At 34.9% G+C, this 20,220-nt stretch overlaps 1 protein-coding gene across 16 annotated transcripts; it reads left to right on the plus strand.

The window, feature by feature from the left end:
- Positions 1-450: 450 nt before the first annotated feature.
- LOC105629259 (LEAF RUST 10 DISEASE-RESISTANCE LOCUS RECEPTOR-LIKE PROTEIN KINASE-like 2.4) lies at positions 451-17,845 on the plus strand. Of its 16 annotated transcripts, none has more exons than XR_016318666.1 (15): positions 451-1,382; positions 3,068-3,132; positions 3,729-5,071; positions 5,189-5,431; positions 6,153-6,182; positions 6,545-6,601; positions 7,475-7,504; positions 7,808-7,846; positions 8,089-8,124; positions 8,827-8,856; positions 8,947-10,050; positions 15,345-15,659; positions 15,791-15,864; positions 16,273-16,709; positions 17,022-17,845. XR_016318666.1 is itself a non-coding variant. In XM_089715828.1 (12 exons), exons 2-11 carry the CDS (start codon positions 4,555-4,557, stop codon positions 15,817-15,819), a joined length of 2,115 nt encoding a protein of 704 aa, XP_089571954.1. In that variant the 5' UTR covers positions 451-1,382; positions 3,729-4,554; the 3' UTR covers positions 15,820-15,864; positions 17,022-17,845. The 16 variants fall into 16 exon arrangements, 1 of the variants encoding a protein (XP_089571954.1); XR_016318669.1 differs by lacking the exon at positions 3,068-3,132 and having other exon boundaries at positions 16,273-16,463; positions 16,568-16,709; XR_016318671.1 differs by lacking the exon at positions 3,068-3,132 and having other exon boundaries at positions 16,273-16,463; positions 16,573-16,709.
- The last annotated feature ends 2,375 nt before the right edge of the window (positions 17,846-20,220 follow it).

The raw sequence follows: 20,220 nt of genomic DNA on the forward strand, positions 1-20,220 counted from the left end.
ATCCACCTAAAATGAAATTTCAAATTTTACTGGCATTTTTGTGTAGAACTAGAGTGGTTGGTTTTGATCTTAAAAACAAATGATGTTTTTTCACAATTACTGGTAATGAGTGAAAAGTTTCAGGAATTTGTTCCATTCATGATTTTTCTTTGTTATCTCGGACAACAAATAAATAAATTTTCTTTGTTAGATTTTTTTTCATTGAATAAAATTAATTGAAAGAGAAGAAATTAGAAGAAATAGACTTAATAGGAAATCAAAAAATTGAACCAAAAATCAAAATCCAAATTGTTTTTTTTCCCCTATTTTAATTAGGAATTATTAGAAATGACATTATTGGATAAATTTTTCTTTCCTATTTTAATTAAAAATTATAATCCTAATTAGCAATTATGAGGATTATCAATAATATTAATACATAAATGTTTATGTGGGTATGTGTGTGTGCGGTTCGAAGCCCCTCAAAAACAATAAGGTTCGAAGATATAACTGAATAACCCTCGATGTTTCTCTCTCTCCCTAAATCTCTAGATCCCAAAAACAATAAGGTTCAGGTGTGCTTAAAGAGGCTGTGGTTTTTGGTTGAAGGGTTTAAGGTGCCATCTGGGTTTCTGCGTGAAGCTGAAATTAGGATTTAGGACACCAGTAATTGTTAGAAATTCAGCCTTTTCATTATCTAATCCCACTTAATTCTCAGTGAGGCGTTCTCTTTGGTGGATATTCTATAGCTGCCTAAAGCTGTGTTTGGTGATACTTTTATTGATAGTATGATTACCAGTGCAAAACGATTGTGCTTTATTGATAATATGATTACTACTTGTGCAAAAGGATTGTCCTTTTCGGAACCTAGAGGTGTTTTTTTCGCGGATAGAGGTCGGATCAGTTGCTTTAAGGCACGAGTGAGGATGATAAATGGGGAGTTGCCAAATAGTCCTTTGGTTGGCAGTTACTTTTGGTTTGGTTCAATTACAAGGAGCAGTGATTTGAGTGGTTTTGTTCCAGGGCCATCGTTGAAGAACTTCCACAACTTGTCTTCTGTTAAATTCTCTGCTGGAGCTGCTCATAATGTGTCGTTTGATGGGAATGCTCGTGAGGAACAGCTGGCAAACTACTGTGGAGTCTGGCCAAACCCTGACGTTGCTCTGTACTGATGAGGAAAAAACAGGTGGGGAAGATCCTCACTCTGTTCAATCCTCTTTTGGAGCTGCTCAACGAGCACTGGATGAGAACCGACAGACACCTTTTTCTACTGCTGCTCAACGTGCCGGGTTCAGCTACTATGGTGGTAAACTTGATGACATCACTGTTGTAGTGTCGTATGTAACAAGCTCTAACAATTTGTGATCATGTCTTCTCCAATGTGGCTGAACCACCAATTGTTGGTATGTTGATGCACTTCTTTATAGTGGGTGTTAAGGTATTAATTTTAACTTTTGTTAATTTTAATTCGTATCAGTGTTAGTTGAGGTATTGTTGTTTTTGTTAACAGTTTGGTAATAATATTGGTACGTTAATTTTAGTGTTCTGATTCCTTGTGTTAATTTTTTTGGCTACTCTGTTGGTGAGTATTAACTTTTGAGGATTCCTTGATACACTTGCATTTCGGAACTTGATGAGTTTAGTATGGTAACTGTGTTATTTTTCAGGGAACAAAATATTTTTCTACAATCAGAATGCTTATGGGAGGTCTTAGAGTTAATAAATTTATTGTGAATTTAACATTCCTTTAGAGTTTAGAACTGCAAGAATTAAATAGCTCTAACCAACATGGTTCTTCAATTGATGATGGTAACATAAATATGAAATGTAATTGTATATTTTTGCTTCAGAGTTTGTAAGTATCCACTGTATCTTTGAACAAATGATGATGTCATAAGCCATTTCCTGGTAGAAAAATTGGAGCTTTCTTGCTAAAATGAATTGTGTTGATCTAGCTAATGAAAAAGTAAAAATCTTATGTCATACAATTTCCTTGCTGAACCCAAAGTTAAGAATTTCTTTGCATCTGATAAGGACCCTGAAACACTTGTTTACAGGGTTATTCTTCTGTCCATATTTCTCAACATCTTTCCCTGGGGGAAAAAAATCTTTCTCAACCTCCAGTTTGAGAATTTTGCCAATTAAAAAGCTGTTCATATATTTTCTTGGTCATTAGTGAGTGAAGTTCAACAAGTGTGTCAGGTTCTGACAGGGACCCTGAAACACTTGTTTACAGGGTTATTCCCCTGTCCATCTTTCTCAACATCTTTCCTTGGGGGAAAAAAAGTCTTTCTCAACATCCAGTTTGAGAATTTTGCCAATTAATGCTCTTAAGATTCAATAAAAAGCTGTTCATACATTTTCTTGGTCATTATGAGTGAAGTTCAACAAGTGTGTCAGGTTTCGGATCAGTGTTATAAGTGATAGTCATTTAGAAGCTTAAAGAACTTCAATTGCAGCATGAATTTGTGGTCAAAGTAGGGGATGCTGCCTCCTTATGGGCAAAATAAATATTAAAGGCTAAGTAGCTTGAGCAGGAAAAACACGATATAATATGACATGAAATATGACTCTTTTTTTTTAAACAGCAAAACACAAAAGGTTGATGAAATGTTGTACTAAGAATATATATTTTGTATTTATAATACTGGGATAAATTTATTGCTATAAATGTTACACCACGGCATTAATTTCAATAATCTAGTATTGGTTTAACGTCTATAAATGTTACACCATGACATTAATTTCACGATATAATTTATTGGTGAAATGTACTGCATTTTGCTTTTGTGAATTTAAAATCTTGTATTGGTTTGTCAGTAATGTGTTAGTTTAATTGATTGCATGATCAGAAAAATAAAAGTTGGGTTTTGTGAAGTAGTAATTGAAATCCATCTTAAAATTTTAAATTGTGAATTAACCTCTACAGTTTACATAGGGTTGCCAAAATTAAAGAAATATAGCGAAACTTTTTTGAAGTGTTAAGATGTTTCCAAGAGTTTTAGTGTCTGGAATGTGTGCAACATGCTAAAAATGTCTTCATGTTTCCTTATGTATTTGATTATCAGCTTCTTATGGCTGATTGCAGTGGTCCAGACTCCAGAGATGTTATTTGTTTGTTGTTGCCACAGTTGTTGATGGAGCCAAAAAAGGGTGAATTCAATATCTCATGATGTGGTTTGCTTTGTAGCACACAATTGAGTTCTAAGTAGTTGTATCCTATCATTTTTGTTTTTGGCTTCTATTTCCTATACTGAAAGGCTTGTATCTTGGAAATAAGAAAAATAAATGGAGTTTAATAATTGATCTTATTTGAGAAATAAAAACCATATAGAAAGTGCCCTAGTTTCTCAACTATAGGATGTATGCTATATCCTATAATATTAGTTATATTCTCAGTCACTGTCTTTGACCTTTAGGTTTGCTACTTCTTAATTCACCTTTTGGTAATCACGAGTGATGCACAACTCGATGTGAATTTTTTTTTTTAAAAAAAAAAAAAAAAAATCAGAAGCACCTGCAAAACCTATAAAGCTTCATGTGGATTAATCAGGGAAATAATTTGCAGTTTGCAAAATAGATTTGTATTTTTTTTCCCTCAGGATCATTCTTTCGTTTTGCATGAACATATATTTGAAAAGTTGCAAAACACGGAGGTTCTTCTAGAAAATCTGAAACTGCATGTTTTGATGCTACTTTGCCATATAACTAACTAAATTTTCTTCTGTATTGTTTTCTATTTATCTCAGTTTTTATCAGGCTATGAGGGTTCCTGCACCGAAATTTCTTCTAAAATGCAGCCCGTAGCTTTTGCTCACGAGCAGAATGCTTCCTCCCCTCAGCTTGCTGAAAGTATCACTCTCCAAAAATTTAACAACCTCAGAACTGACAAAGTCAATAATGCAGGCCATGCTGATAAAATATCAGCATGTTCTTGGAATACATTTACTAAAAATTCTGCCAGTGATTCTACAACTACCCTACATTGTCTGCGATTTTAGCAATGGATTCTGATACATGAGCATCCGTGCTGAAGAAAATGCATAGATTTGGCAGAAACAATGGCCGCATTGTCTAAAAATGACTCATGTGGCTTTTTGCTCTATGTGCAGCGGTTGATACTCCTTTATAGGCTGATACTAGCTAGTGCTTCTCTACGGAGCCTGCTCGAAAGTGTGCTGCGAGGTCTGCACTAATAGGAGAATAGACTTGTCGTCCAATAAGAAGTATGACAATGGGCCAATATGTTTCCCTTAATGACCCTTTTCCTTTAGCTTCGTCACAGCTTCCTTGAAGTAGACTTCGCAATAGACTTGTTTTTTTTGTGTTACCCCACATAATTCTGAGACTTTATACATGGGGCATTGACTTAAAAGGAAGACTTATGGGGCATTGACTTAAAAGGAAGACTTGTGGTGTGCAATGTTAATTGAAAGACTTGGCATTGATGTCAAACCACCTTTGCCGTCTTAATTGAAAGCTGAGAGAAGTCGCTTTGAAGTTTCCAGTGACGACCAAGGTAATCCTGCATCACAAATTTAATGATCAATTCTCTCTGTCTCATCAGTTCACATAATGATCAGCAGATACTCAAACCTTCTTTTTCTAGTTATAATTTTAATAATACTCCATCTCCAAAGTTGTTGTGCTAGAAAAAGCAAAAGCAATAATGATCAGTGCACCAGTTCTTGCGGCGATATCCATAACATAAGCTACCCTTTTCGCCTTAACACTGATCCGACAACCTGCGGCAACCAAAACCTTCAGCTTGTTTGTGAAAACAACCTTACAGTAGTATACTTGGATTCAGCTAAATATTACGTTCTGTCTATTAATTACAATAACTTCACAATTCGAGTAGTAGATGCCCTTATCCAAAAGGATAACTGCTCCTCTTTTCCTCGCCATTCTTTGAACCTTTTCTATAATCGGTATTGGGCTATTCCATATGTATGGGGTTCTTGGCCAGGAGTTGGCTATTATGATGCTGAATACTATCAGAGCATAGTTTTGGTGAACTGTGAACATCGAATACTGGATTCTCCACTTTATGTGGATGCTCATCCTTGCATCAATAGCACGTATTATTCAGGTGAGGTTATTATTATTAATTTTAGCAGTCTAGTCCATTAACATTTAACAAAAGAGCAAGGCCCTAATAAGTTAATTATAACTGCAATATTATATTAATTCAATTATTATAATTCAGGTTATTGGTATATAATGCTTGGCTCTCACTCTACTTATGTGATGGATTTGGTGGATTCTTGCCGTGTTGAGCAGATAGTTATGGCATCTTTTCTGCCAAAAGAAGCGATGGACATTTCATATCTGGATGTTCACCGCATTATGTCATATGGGTTTGAGATGTCATGGTTTAGGGCTTGCTGTGACAACTATGAGGAAAACCGCTGCAACCTTGACATTGCCAACATTACGAAATACTGTTATGGTACGTTTCAATTCCATGGCCTCCATTTCAAGTTGGGTTTGAATGGTTATTATGATTGTAAATCAGTTCTGGTTCAAAACTGAATTGTGACTCGTTCAACCAATAAAAAATTGCTTTTTGGGTGATCTTTTTTATCCCCTATAGTCATTATATGTCTTTCTTAGTTTTATATTTACTTGCAAAGAGAAAAAATAGTAATGAAAAGTATTTTTGACATGAAATTTTAGTTGGATTCAAAGCCAGTCTTGCCTAGTGCGTGAGTGAGATTTGATTTATGGCATAAGAAGATGAACATTTTTTGAAAACAACTATGTGGTTCTATCAGATGGTGAAGAAGCTGAAATAGCCTTCGAAACAGAAGAACCTCAAGCACAACCTATTAATTTTTAATCTTTGTCTTGTTGGTGGTCTCCTAATACATAGAATAGCTCGATCCTACTTACTGAGCTTATTTAATAAATAAACTGAACTCGGAGTTTTAATGAAACTTTAGCTTATGAGCCAACTTGACATCGTTCATTTTTCTTTGCGGGAAACTGTAATAAAGTTGTGATCAAACTCGATCTCTAACTAGTAAAGCTGGAGCAAGCTCTTAGACTATAACCAACGCGAAAAGGAAAAAAAAAAAAAAAAATCATTTGATATTTGTCTTTTTCATTTTTATTTTGTGTTTTCATTTTGTATATAAAACTAATATTTCTCTTTGTCTATATTGGAATAGGAATGTCCAGGCTCCGTCAAGATGTCCGCTGTAAGGAGTTTGTTTTGCATTATTATCCTTTCTATATAGAAAATGTTTTCAATGACTAAAAAAAAAAAAAAAAAAAAAAAAAAAAAAGAAAAAAACTATATATCAGTCACAACCGAAATTTACTAAAAATTGTTTTCACTTACTCCTATTTTTTTTTTTCCATTAAATGATTAAACTATTCTTGTTTTTAGAAAAATATATTCTTTTTTTTTTTTATTTGGATCCACAAACCAAATCAAGGTAAGACATTCTCTTCTCTTTATACCAATATAAATTTATAATCTGCAGAGTCCCCATCACTTACTTTCCATTTATCGTGACAACTTCCTCCTCCTTTTCTTTTCTTTTCTTTTTCTGGGCAGTGCTGCTTCTGAGTGTACGCTACCTGGGTAGGAAAGATATTTATGAACGTTATGGTGGTAAGAAACGTTCTACATGTGTTTTTACATTTAAAGGTTTCCCATAGCAAGGATAGGTAGAAAGAAAAATAATACAGAGAGAATTTTATATGAATCTCTCTCCAATTTGAATTACATAAACTTCAATTTGCAGTACAAATTACTTATAAATTAATTTTTTATATAATTATTGTCCCAAATTTACAACAAACAACTACAAAGACCAAATTTGTAGCTAAAGAATGAAATAATAATTTTTATTATTTACTTTTAATAAAATAATAGTTTGTTATTTTACTTTTTTTTTTTTTGGTTAAAAATTGACCTTTTTGCTCATTTGATGTAAAATTAGGATAATGCTTACATAAAAATTAATTTTTGGATAAATCATACATAGCACCCAAATTTGTCTAAATCATTTATTGTTGTTGGACCTATGGTCATGTTAATAAAAAATGTACGACACCATAACTAATATTGCTATGAATTTTTTTTTAAATTCATAAAAAGTCAAGTAAAATAATAAATTTTAGTTAGTTACAAGTATAGAGTATTAGTTTTGATTTTTGTTTTGCCATTTTTTAAGCATATAATTTTAGTTAGTATTTATTGAAATTATACTCAAGTTAGATCTCTTATAAAAATAGATTTTATTCATTATGACATAATTTTATTTTTAGAGAATCATTACTTGTTGTTAATATTATAAGCTAAATTGAGACAAACTATCCATAGCACCTCCCCGAAGCTGGTGGCCTTTGTAATAATTAAAACTTGTTTTGAATATAATAGGGTAATGTAATCAAATTCATTTTTATTATAATCATATTTGCATTAATTGACATGTACAATCAAAAAATTAAATCTTTTTGTATTCTTTTTGTGTTGATGCAGGATTAAAAGACATATTTGGTAATGCGAATGGTAAGTTCCATTTCTGAAAGAACTTTCATTAATAGGCAATGTTGATTGGTAACTAATGACGACGGAACTAGGGGTAGCCAACTGTGGTGGCCGCTCCCCTAATTTTAATTTTTTTTTTTAAAGTTACCATATAAAATATATAAAATTTTAAGTTTTACTCAAAAAACAATGATTTATTTTCAATGTTGCCCCCTCCCAATGTTAGAAAAAAAAAAAATTTACCTCTTCTAATTATTTTGTCTGGTTCCGCCACTGTTGGTGACCTGTTATTTGTTTAACTTGGGCTTTCTTTTATTTTGGCAGTGTTGATTGGTCACCTGTATACTAACCTCATTCCCAATGGTAAGGATGCTTACACTCTATTGCAAGTTTAATTGTGCTAGATTTGGATAGAAAACAAGAATAATCAAACTTCGAGATTATTTCTAATTTAATTTAATTAATTTATTTATTTTGTTTGAAAGAATAATTTAGAATAATATAATAACGGTTGTTAATCCTTAATTCAAAAGAACAAAAAGAAAAAGATATATTATTACATTTTCTTTTGCTAATTGTTTTTCATTTTTGTTTTGTCAATGCAGGCAGGTCAATAAGATATGCCGGATATTATGTCTTGGGTGAGAATATTTATATCACACTTTTTTTTTTGTTTTTTTTTTGTTTTTGGATGGGTTGGCTATAATGATAATCTAGGGCATCATGTCAAGCTTCTCATTATTCAAATTCAAGGTTTCCAACACTTAAAAATCCTTAAAGAAAGAAAGAAAAAGATCCTTAAAAAAATGTAATCTAATCTAATGGCTCAAAGTAATCTCATATTCCTCAATTTTCTAACAAATAGCTCAATGTAGCTCATAAACACAAGAACATCTAATCTAAGCATGGATATGAAGATAAATGGATTAAACTTACTTGGTGAGTGAGAGACTCAAATGCAAGAGAAGCTTATGAACAAGCTTGGAAGACTAAGAAAAGTCTTCAAAGGTTTGCCAAAATCCATTATCTAATTCTTTTTCATGCATTTCCGTGAAATCAAAAGCCAAATGATAAAGAAAATAAGCTCATATGATTAAGAAGATTTGAACTCGAGATCTTTCACTGCTTATATCAATGAGAAGACCAACCAGACCATTCCTAGTTGGCTAGCTGTAAATATATTGAAATTGGAAAGTTTGAGAAGTGAAATGCCAATCGTTCCATGTTCAACTGATTAAATAATGACAAGAATAAAGCACAAACATTTTTAAGCCAATGTGTCAAGTTTATATGGCTAAATTTTTTACATCTTTTAACTTTTTTTGTTTTTTTCCTTCTTTTAGGTTTGCTTCCTTATTTAATTTCTGTCTTTGGTAAGGGAATTCCTTTCCTTATTTAAGCGAAACTTCACTGTTTTTAACTGTCAAATAATTGCTAACAACTGTTCTGTCAATTTTTTCCAGTGGTATGTCGTGCAACATTAACCTTATGTGGGATAATAGGTCTTCTCTCCTTTTGGATTTATAAATGGCAAAGGAGACATTTATCAAAATATGATAATATTGAAGAGTTTCTTCAAAGTTATGATAATCTCTTCCCAATTAGATACTCTTACTCAGAAATTAAGAAGATAACAAACGGTTTCAAAGAAAAGCTGGGAGAAGGAGGTTTTGGCTCTGTATACAAAGGAAAACTCCGGAGTGGTAATTTTGCTGCAGTAAAAATGTTGAACATGTCCAAAGGTAACGGTCGAGACTTCATCAATGAAGTTGCTACAATTGGGAGAATTCGTCACATTAATGTGGTTCGTCTTGTTGGTTTTTATGTTGAGAAATCTAAACGTGCTCTCGTATATGATTTCATGTCTAATGGATCTCTCGAGAAGTATATATTTTCGGAAGAACGTAGCAATTTGATAACCATTGAGAAAATGTATGAGATTTCTCTAGGAGTGGCTCGCGGGATTGACTATCTTCACCGAGGCTGTCATATGAAAATATTACATTTTGATATCAAGCCACATAACATTCTTCTTGATGAAAATTTCTTGCCAAAAATCTCAGATTTCGGACTTGCAAAATTATATTCGACCGATGAGAGTATTGTGTGTCTCACAGCAGCAAGGGGAACAATGGGTTACATGGCTCCAGAACTAATCTACAAGAACATTGGAGGTATATCTCATAAAGCTGATGTGTATAGTTTTGGGATTTTGTTAATGGAAATGGTGGGAAGAAGAAAGCACTTGAATGCATTTGCTGCGCATGTAAGCCAAGTCTATTTTCCGACATGGGTTTATGAACAATTTAATAAAGGAAAAGACATGGAATTGGGAGATCATGTTTCAGAGGAGGAAAGTACAATGACAAAGAAGATGGCTTTAGTAGCTCTTTGGTGTATACAATTGGAACCCATTTATCGTCCATCCATGCATGAAGTTATAGAGATGCTGGAAGGAGAATTTGAAAACCTAAAATTGCCTCCAAAACCTTCTTTGGTGCCACAGGATAAGAAAAAAGAGGATGTTGGTATCAACAATGGTTCTTCAGAGCCAATAACTATACCAGGTGATTGCATAGAGTCAGATTCCGAGTCTGAGTCTATTAGTTTGCTTATGAATAATGTAAATTAGATTATTAGGGTTTGGTTATTGGTATTCAACATTTCTATAATAATTCCTTTTTTCCTGAGAAAACTGCGAACCAAGTTAGTTAGTTTCAAAAAAGAAAAACCAATCCATAAGTTTTAAACCATAAGTTGATTCCACACGTTGGTTGTAACAATCTTGGTTGGTGTTAAAAATTTTGGGATGTCAAATTTTATTTTAGTTTGAGTTTCAAATATCAAGAAAATATAGTTATTATAATTAATTATAATTTTTCTTTATTTTTTAATAAAAATCCATATTATTAAAATTAAAATTTAACATTAACAATCTAATTAAATTCTAATTAATAAGTCTTCGCATGAATCTAATGTCGAATCAACAATGTTCTCTTAATTAATTGACTCATACTAAATCATTGTTGAAACTAATTAAAATTTAAATTTTAATGCAAGAAATCAAAAAATTAAGTTATGGAATTGGTTAATATTAATATCAAACGTGCACATCTTGTCTGCCATGTGCACGTGATGTGCACGTGCACGTCTTTTACTTCCTCTGCCATGTGCACGTCTTGTCTGCCATGTGCAAGCCTAGGACGCTTTGAAACAATGAATCTTTGTCTTCCACTCACACGCCTTGGATGCTGTCCACTATGTGCACGCCTTGTTCTTTGTCGCCATGAAACCATAACCATCTTCCATCTTTTCCAGATCTTCAAGTTTCCATCAACCCAACGAAACCATAACTCTTTCCTCTTGCCTGAATTTGTTTCCGTTTCAGCCATGGAAGATAATTTTGCTCACCTTTCTATAGATGAGGAGGAGGAGGAGACTGGGCTTTCCCTTCCTACTCCAACTCATAACCCTCCAGTTGATCCGTATAGTTTCTGTTTGGTTGGCATGTTTCTCATTTATAGCAGAGTCAACTTTGAGGCTATGAAACACACACTAGCAGATCTCTGGCATCCTTTAGGCGGAATGGATATTCAGGAAGTGGGAGCCAAACGTTTTCTCTTCTGTTTCTACAATGTGGTTGATATGGACAGGGCTATCTCCGGTGGTCCTTGGTTCTTTAATAAACATCTTTTTGTTTGGCAACAGATTCAAAGTGGTGAAAACCCTTTGGAGATCCCTTTATTGTTTGCTGACATTTGGGTCCAAATTAGAGATGTTCCGAATGGAATTGTGGATGAAGGAACAGCTCGAGCGTTCGGTGATTTCCTTGGATCTTATCTGGAATATGATTTAAGACATCTATGGAGGCCGTTTTTGAATTCCTTCGCATCAAAGTGAAACTGGATATTCGGAAGCCTCTCAAACATAAAAAGAAATTAATTGCTCTGTCTGGAGAGGTTTATTATGTTCGTTTTCAATATGAGAAGGTTTTCACGATTTGCTTTCTATGTGGCCGCATTGGTCATACAGAGTCATTCTGTGATCTTCGGTTATCTAAACCAAGAGAGGAACTGATTTTGGCCTGGGATGATAGTATTGTGCTCCGATGAGGCATGGAGCGAGACGACAGAGTTCCTGGATCCGATCCTTTGGTGTCGCTGAAATTTCAGCAAATTGGACACTTAGACATTCGACATCCGTTTTGGAAGGAGATAACACTGTGGTGAGAAATTTTCGTAACTCCTTTTATGGTACATCTTCAAATCTTGACGAAGGCAATAACTCCGATAAAATGGAAGATGATTTTTTTGAAGAGGGCGGAGTTGAAGATGTGGCTTTATGTATCAGTGATGAGACTAAAAAAAGACAACGAATTATTCCTACAACTCATAGCACCGCTGCAGTTTCTAATCAAAATGATTCTGCATCTGGTACCACTTCGACCATCAATCAGTCGGAGAAACATACATCAGTCGATCCTGTGAGGTAGGATGGCCGGAAGCAATGAAGATCCTTTCATGGAACTGTCGAGGACTTGGCAACCCTCGGACAGTACAAGCTCTATGTGACTTTGTTGCAATTTACCGCCCTATTATTTTGTTCCTTTGTGAAACTTTAGTTCATAAAATGAAGCTTGTTGACCTTTGTTCTTTGTTGCATTTGATTCTTGCTTTTCTGTGGATTGTATTGGGAGAAGTGGTGGTCTTGGTTTGCTTTGGAAGAGTGAAGTTGATGTTTCCATATCTTGTTACTCAAATAATTTTATTGATTCTATGGTTCTTTATTCTGGTATTTCATGGCGCCTAACTGGTTTTTATGGGTTTCCAAAAAGATGTAGAAGGCAGGACTCTTAGGACTTGATTAAAAATTTATCCCGTAGACATAATGGTCCTTGTTATGTGTTGGGGATTTTAATAATCTACTGGCTGATTCAGAGAAGATTGGTGGCAATCAATATCCTAGATACTTGTTGAATGGTTTTAAGGAGGCGGTAGTGGAGAGTGATTTATGTGATATTCCTGCTAAAGGCTATAAATTTACTTGGTTATTAAAAAGATTTGGCCGAATTATCACCCGTGAGAAACTTGACCGTGCTATGGCTAATAATTGCTGGTCCTGTTTATTCCAGGAAGCTTCTACGACTACGTTGGTTTCACCAACATCGGACCATGACCCATTGTTAGTTTCGACGGTTGAGGGTGAGGTACCTCCTAGGAAGGAGAGGAGGTTCCGTTTTGATAATGCATGGCTTCATGACGAAGATCTGGTTGGAATAGTTCGAGACAGTTGGTCCTCGTCCATGGGGTCTGATATAATGCTCCGTAGAAAATCTTGTATAGACGCACTGTAAAGTTGGGGTATGGACAAGAATTCGAGATTTTGGAAGAAAAAGAATAGCTTGAAGCATGCTATCAATTTTGCTCGAGAGGTTGATCCTTTTGCCGATACCACAGGTTTAATTAGAGAGTGGGGCAATATTCTCACGCAGGAGGATGCTAGATGAAGACAACTCAGTAAACAATTTTGGCTGCAGCATGGTGATAGAAACAGTAAATATTTTCATGCTAAAATCAAAGCAAGAACTCGCAGGAATTCCATTCATAAACTACAAAACGCTGCAGGGCAGTGGATTGAAAAGGAATGTGACAAGCAGCAGCTGTTTGTTGACTATTTCACTCATCTCTTTACGTATATTGCCACGAATTTTCAGCCCATTTTGAGATTGGTTCGCAGTACAATAAGCGATGAAGGTAATTGCATGTTGACAGCTCCCATCTCGCTTGAAGAAGCAAAAGCAGCAGTTTTTCAAATGGGTCCTGATAAAGCACCCGACCCGGATGGTTTGAACCCTGCTTTCTATCAGAAATTTTGGCCTTTAATTGGTGGGGATTTTGGTAACTGCCTGTAACCATTGGCTACAACAAGGTGTTTTCCCGGACTCTCTAAATGATACCTTAATTGTTTTGATCCCTAAGAAAGATAGACCAGAATTTGTCACTGATTTTAAACCTATTTCATTGTGTAACGTGCTCTACAAGATTGTGTCTAAAATCCTAGCGAATCGATTAAAATTTGTGTTACCAAATATTATCTCTTATTATCAGTCTGCTTTTATACCTAGACGGCTTATCACTGATAATGTTTTAATCTCCTTTGAAATGATGCATCATCTTAAGAAGCCAAGTAAAAGTAGATGTGGAAATTGTGCATTGAAAATTGACATCAGTAAAGCCTATGACAAAGTTTGTTGGGCGTATGTTTGTGCCATGCTTGAGAAAATGGGGTTCTGTGCTATGTGGGTAAATTGGATGAAGATGTGTATGACTTCTGTTAAATATTCAGTTATTGTTAATGGGAATACTGTTGGCTCTATTGTCCCCGGAAGAGGTTTACGGCAAGGTGATCCTATATCGCCCTACTTATTTTTGGTATGTGCAGAAGGTTTGTCACTACTCTTCTTAGAAGCGGAAAGGTGTCGTAAGATTCATGGTGGTAAAGCTGGTCGAGGGTGTCCCAAAATCTCCCATTTATTTTTCGCATATGACTCACTTTTCTTCTTCAAAGCATCCAATACTGAAGCCACTAATGTTAAAGGGATCTTAGCTACATATGAGAGTGCTTCTGGTCAATCGATTAAATTTCAGAAGTCTGGCATTACGTTCAGTCCGAATACTTGCATGACTGTGAAAGCCGATATTAGCCATATTCTGGGCGTGTTTAACCCCTTTGAGGGTGGTTCTTACCTGGGGTTACCTTCTCTGATTGGCAAGAATAAAAGACAAGTTCTTGGTTTTCTCAAAGAAAGAATGTGGAAGCATATAAATAGCTGGTCTAACAGATTTCTTTCCAAAGCGGGGAGAGAGATACTTATTAAGTCCGTGATTCAAGCATTGCCGGCTTATTGCATGAGTGTCTTTGAATTGCCTCTATGTCTATGTGATGAGTTGGAGAAATGATGAATAGTTTTTGGTGGGGTTCGAAGGGTAGTGAGAAGAAGCTCCATTCGTTAGCTTGGAATCGAATGAGTGGGAGTAAAAACGATGGGGGCATGGGTTTTAAGGATCTTCATTGTTTCAATATGGCTATGTTAGCGAAACAGGGGTGGCGTCTTTTGACTTCGCCTAATACTTTCCTTTATAGAGTTTTCAAATCTAAATATTTCCGTGACGGGAGATTGCTTGATGCACAAACGGGTCATCACCCTAGTTTTGTCTGAAGGGGTATAATGTCTTCTAACATGGTCTTGAAACATGGAGTTAGGTGGAGGGTTGGCAATGGTAGGCGTATTTCTGTTGTGAAGGACCCTTGGTTACCCATTGATGGAGTCTTTTATGTGGAGGATGATAGCCTCTTTATTGATAATAATCTCCTGGTGAAAGATCTTTTGGTGGAGGGGGAGAGGCAATGGGATGTGGCAAAGATTATTAATCTTTTTTCTTTGAGCGATATCCACACTATTCTTGATATTCCCCTTAGTGTAAGAGATTTGGAGGATGAGCTGATTTGGCATTATGATAAGAAGGGTAATTTTAGTGTTAAATCTTGTTATTATCTTGCCTTGAGGGTGTTGGGAAGGGGTGATGAGAGCATAGAAGGTGAGGGGTGGGGGAGTATCTGGAAGTTGAATGTTGCACCAAAAATTAGAGATTTCATTTGGAGAACCTTGCGTAACTTATTACCTACTCGACGGAGATTGAGCAGGCGGGGTGTGAATGTGGACACTATATGCCCTTATTGTGAGTTGGAGGAGGATATTAATCATGCATTATTATTGTGCACAAAGGTGTTGCAGGTTTGGAGGGTGTGTAGGGAGGAGGAAGCTTTTACTAACCTTTCTTTTAAATCTCTTTATTTGCAGGTCTTGAAGCAAAACAATCACGAAAAGTTAGCTTCTATCTCTTATGTTGCATGGAGTGTGTGGGATGCTCGGAACAAATTTTTTTGGCAACAAATGGATAGGAGAAAAAAAATTTGGTTAAAGGCGGAATTGGCCTTTTTTTTTTTTATTATATTTTTAAGAGAGAAAACCACCTTTCCCTCCTCTTTCCTTGAAAAGGTAATGAAAATGGAGAACATAGCTAGCATATGTAGAAACCCAAAAGCCTCGTCGTTTCGCGGTTCTCAATCTGATCAGAATCCCGTCATTCCTGCCTCTTCTTTGTCCCTCAAATCTGTAAAAATCTGAACCTTCCCTTTTTGTTTCCCCTTTTTTTTGTACTTCACTTCTTTTTATCTGTTATGGTGTTATTGAAGTAGTAGCCGATGTTAATTGTTCGTGATGGTTATTGATTTTGTTTTACCCAGGTGTTACTGGACGATTGGTGGCTGGTTAAGTCCGAGAACAAAGGGATTGCTGTTGCTGGGTTTGCTTTAAGCAAGTATGATTTATTTATTTATTTATTGCTTGATTGTTTTACTTAAGTTGTTCTCTGGTCGAGAATTGATGGGCAAAAATTTCTCATCTAATCTAGAAAGTTTCTAAAGCCAAAATGAAGAATTGGGTTTAATTTGAAGTAAGATTTGTGGAAGTTGGCCAGAAGTGTCTGCCTTTTTTGTTTCTTACGTAAAATTTAAGTGAAACTTTTAATATTCTTACCATTTAATACTGTAAGCTATAACCCAATAAGGATTTTAAGCAAGCTGAGGCCTTCTGCTACAATTTCAAGTTCCCCACCCACACCCCCACCCCCCCCCCCCCCCCCCCCCCAAAATGTGATGAATTTGCATTCCAATAGTCTTTTTTTTTTTTTTCATGATTTCTTTTTATGATGGTTTACTAATTACAGAGAGTATATTCAAAAAGGGAAAAGAAAAGAAAGAAAGAAAGGGAAACATCCATGTTAGACTACTTAGAAGATATAGAAATAATGGTTGGTCACTTTCTTGGTGCCTAAATGTTTGCATTCTAGTTTTTGCAACCTACCTTGGGACCTTTTGATCCTTGTGAACGTTATCTGAACCTTGGGTTCTTATTTTGGTATGGCCTCTCTTAATTTTAGCTTCTTTAATCTGATTGCAAATAATTCTTCAAGATTGTAAAGAATTTTAGGGTTTGTTCTTTTACTTGTATTTGTATCAAAGCTTAGGAGCAAGACTCTTTTACTCTGCACCAATATCCAGGAGAATCAATGCCACCACTCTTGAAACCAGGGATGGAATCACAATTGCAATAAACGGCTTCATAAATAGGTCCCGAACGCTTCAAAGTGGCTTTTCAGTTCTGGTATTGTGCCTTTTTTCTCCTGAGAAAATATCTTTTCCTTCTTCACCTTGTTCTCTGTGGTCTTAAGAGTAATGTATAAAAATATTTAATTCAAATAATGATTCTAGTAAAATTTCACCTGTTTTCATCGAGTATAAATCTATTGCTTCAGAAAGTTCTTCTAGTATTTGTTTAAGAAACAAAATTAGATTAGAACCAAATAAATGCCTAATAAGGTTGTCCTGAACTTAGAGGTGCAAAATTAGATATGCTATTTCTATGCCTGTTTAACCTTTTTAGATCAAGCCCCAATTGAATTGTTTATCTCTACAGGTTTGCAATCATTTCCAGATTGGGTTTCCATTTGACTGGGAAGGGTGCCTTGCTCAATTTTATGTGGAAGAATCTGCTAAAAGAGATTCTACAAGTAGAAAAAATGTGCCTAGATTAAATGCAAATACTGTCAACTTTGGATGAGCTCCCAGCAACAAGCATACGTGATCTTGTTATGTGCCTTGCTGAGGATTCTGAAAATCTTAGTTGTGATGATATACTGGGAAAGTTGTCAGACACATTCCAACATACTCCAATGTACCATTCAAACTTGGAAAGTGAAGGTCCATGAGTGACTGCAAATTCTGAAGTGGATCAAACTGTGAAAAATCATAAGAAGGCAAATACTTATCAGATGCACAAAGATGTTGGTGGAAATTTGAATGAAAAAGATATAGAAACAGAAGAACTTACCCGAAGTACAGGTGCTGTAACAAGAAGTAGGTACAGATCAAAGAATATGAGTAGCAAGCAGGAAGAGAATCTCCAATCCAAATCTCCAGTCCAGTGCAGAAATTTCAGAAACAAGCCCGAAAAATGTCTTTCATCGAACTTTTCCCTTGAAGGTGAAGTTACTGATCAGATTTTAACCCCAGCAGCTAATAAAAAGTTGTCTGAAGGAGCTTCAATCAACTTGAAAGCAAGTTCTGGCACAGTCAGAAGGTCTGGTAGGCCAAATATCCGTAAGAACTATACTGGTATGAATTAATTTTTCAGGTAAAAACTTAATGTGAGTTTCAAAATTAAGAATGGTAACCAAAATGCTTCACTTCTATTACATTGAGTTTACAATGAAAAAAAAAAACTTTCCTTTTTCCCCTTTATCTCCTAGTTCTTAGTTTTTTCATTTGTAGCGTTTTACAGACTTATATGCCTACTTGGCCATGGATTACTGTGCATTTGGTTATGTTGCTTTTGCTTTTAAAATTAGTTTTTGACCAGAAACAACCAGAGAAGATACGTAAGAGAGGATTTGCAAGATCACCCTCAAGTTACATCATAATTTGGTATGGTTATTATATATAAAACATCAACTAAAATCCAAAAACAGAAGTGATAGGAGTAGTTAGTTGCAAGACATATTCATAAACTTTGAGTGGGTCAGTGAGGGATTTTGAAACACTTATGTCTCTCTTTGCATCTTTGAACCCATTTCATAAGCTTTGGGACTCGAACTTCTTTGTTGAATTCTCCACGGGTTGCATTGGTAAAAAACCAGGAGGAATAGGAAATTAGTGCTATATCCATAAATCCAAAGCTTTCACCTCCAAAGTAAAACTTTTCCCCAATCTCTCCTTCCTTCCGAAATTTTCAAGCAGTCTATCATCTCCTTCTTAGCTGCCTCTTTGACTTCTCCTTTGGTCATTAGTATCCTCTTGCCACTATCATACACCTGCATCATATTTTCACATGCATAACTTTGAGAACTTTTATTATCATACTACTGTGAGCTGTTTTTTTTTTAGAGAGAATACAGACGAGACAGTGACATGATACACTCTTTATTAATAAATTTAAGCTCTTAATATACCTTTTTGTCTAGAAAATCAGCCCAAACCCTTGCTTGCGATCAAAGGTAAGGACCGGATGGCAACAAAGGAGGGTTGTGTTGATTCCATGTGTCATCAATGTATTGGAGGATGATGAGAGATTCACAAATAGGTTTTCCATTGTGAATAAGGACAGGGACCATTTTATGAAGCAAAAGGCTCTTATTCAACATGTTTTCTTGCTTGTATGCATATTTTATCCCTTTCTTAGGCAAAGCTATTCTCACTTTCATTCCAAAAGAACTGGAAAATAAATCCAAAAGGATCACTTCTTCAACCATTTATCATTACTATTTCAAGAATGCCCATTAAAAAGCTTGAAGGTCTCTTTTTATAGCCGAGTATGTTCAATTGGTCGCTCCTTTTATTCATTTATAATTGTACACTCATGGATTAAAATACTAACCTCATATCCGATGACGTCAATCATGCCAATGATCTGCCATCCTCGTCAAATGCTGAAGACGGCCAAATATCAGCATGTTCTCAGAATTTATCTACTAAAAATTCTGTCAGTGATGATTCTACATGCAACTACCCTACATTGTCTGCGATTTTAGGAATGGATTCTGTTACGCGAGTATTGATGCTGAAGAAATGCATAGGCTTGGCAGAAACAATGAGCACGCTTTCGAAAAATGATTGTATGTGGCTTTTTGCTTTATGTGCAGCAGTTGATACTCCATTACATGCTGATACTAATGCTGCTCTGCGGAGCCTGCTGCGAAAGTGTGCCAGCTTGCGAGCTGCGAAGTCTGAACTTGATGATGAGGTTATAATGCTGAACATTCTTGCTACAATATCTGGCAGGTATTTTGGACAATCTGAAAGCTGAAGCTAGTTTACTTAATGTGCTTGGCTTAGTTCCACTTTATGGAAGACTGTCTGTAACACAATCTCACAATCCCCTGCACCATTTTTTGTTGGTTTGGACCAAATTTTACTGGCATTTTTGTGTAGAACTAGAGTGGTTGGTTTTGACCTTAAAAACAAATGATGTTTTTTCACAATTACTGGTAATGAGTGAAAAGTTTCAGGAATTTGTTCCATTCATGATTTTTCTTTGTTATCTCAGACAAAAAAATAAATAAATTTTCAGGGCGTGATCTTTTCTTGTTTTTTTAATTTTGTTTCAAAATAAAATTTTTAATGTTAATTAGACAACAATTACAATATATATATATATATATATATATATATATATATTGCAAAATTTCCCACTTACTTTTGATTGACTTATTACTATTTAAATTAATATTTAAATATGGAAGTGACTGTCAATTTGTTCAGCAATAATTTCTTGGTCTTTTTAAATGATTTTATTAAAATATCTTTACGCAAAATAGAAAAAGAAAGAAGAAAATATTTTTGCCAAAGAAACCGCAAAGATAAGAAACAAAATTGTTGACTAATAATCATAAAATATTTAATTAAATTAATGAGAATAACAATTAATATGTAATAACTAATAATCATAAAATATTTACAAAATTAATGAGAATAACAATTAACTAACACAGAATTCGTTTCAATCTCAAAGTTGTATAAAAAAAAAAAATCTAAAGAGAAGCATTGAAGGGGGAAAATAAATTTATTATCATGAATTAGAAAAATTGGATATTTCTTGCTAAAATGAATTGTGTTGATCT

Source organism: Jatropha curcas, chromosome 1, assembly GCF_041381405.1.
Source record: "Jatropha curcas cultivar XTBG-Jc1 chromosome 1, XTBG_Jcur_1.0, whole genome shotgun sequence".
NCBI lineage: Eukaryota > Viridiplantae > Streptophyta > Magnoliopsida > Malpighiales > Euphorbiaceae > Jatropha > Jatropha curcas.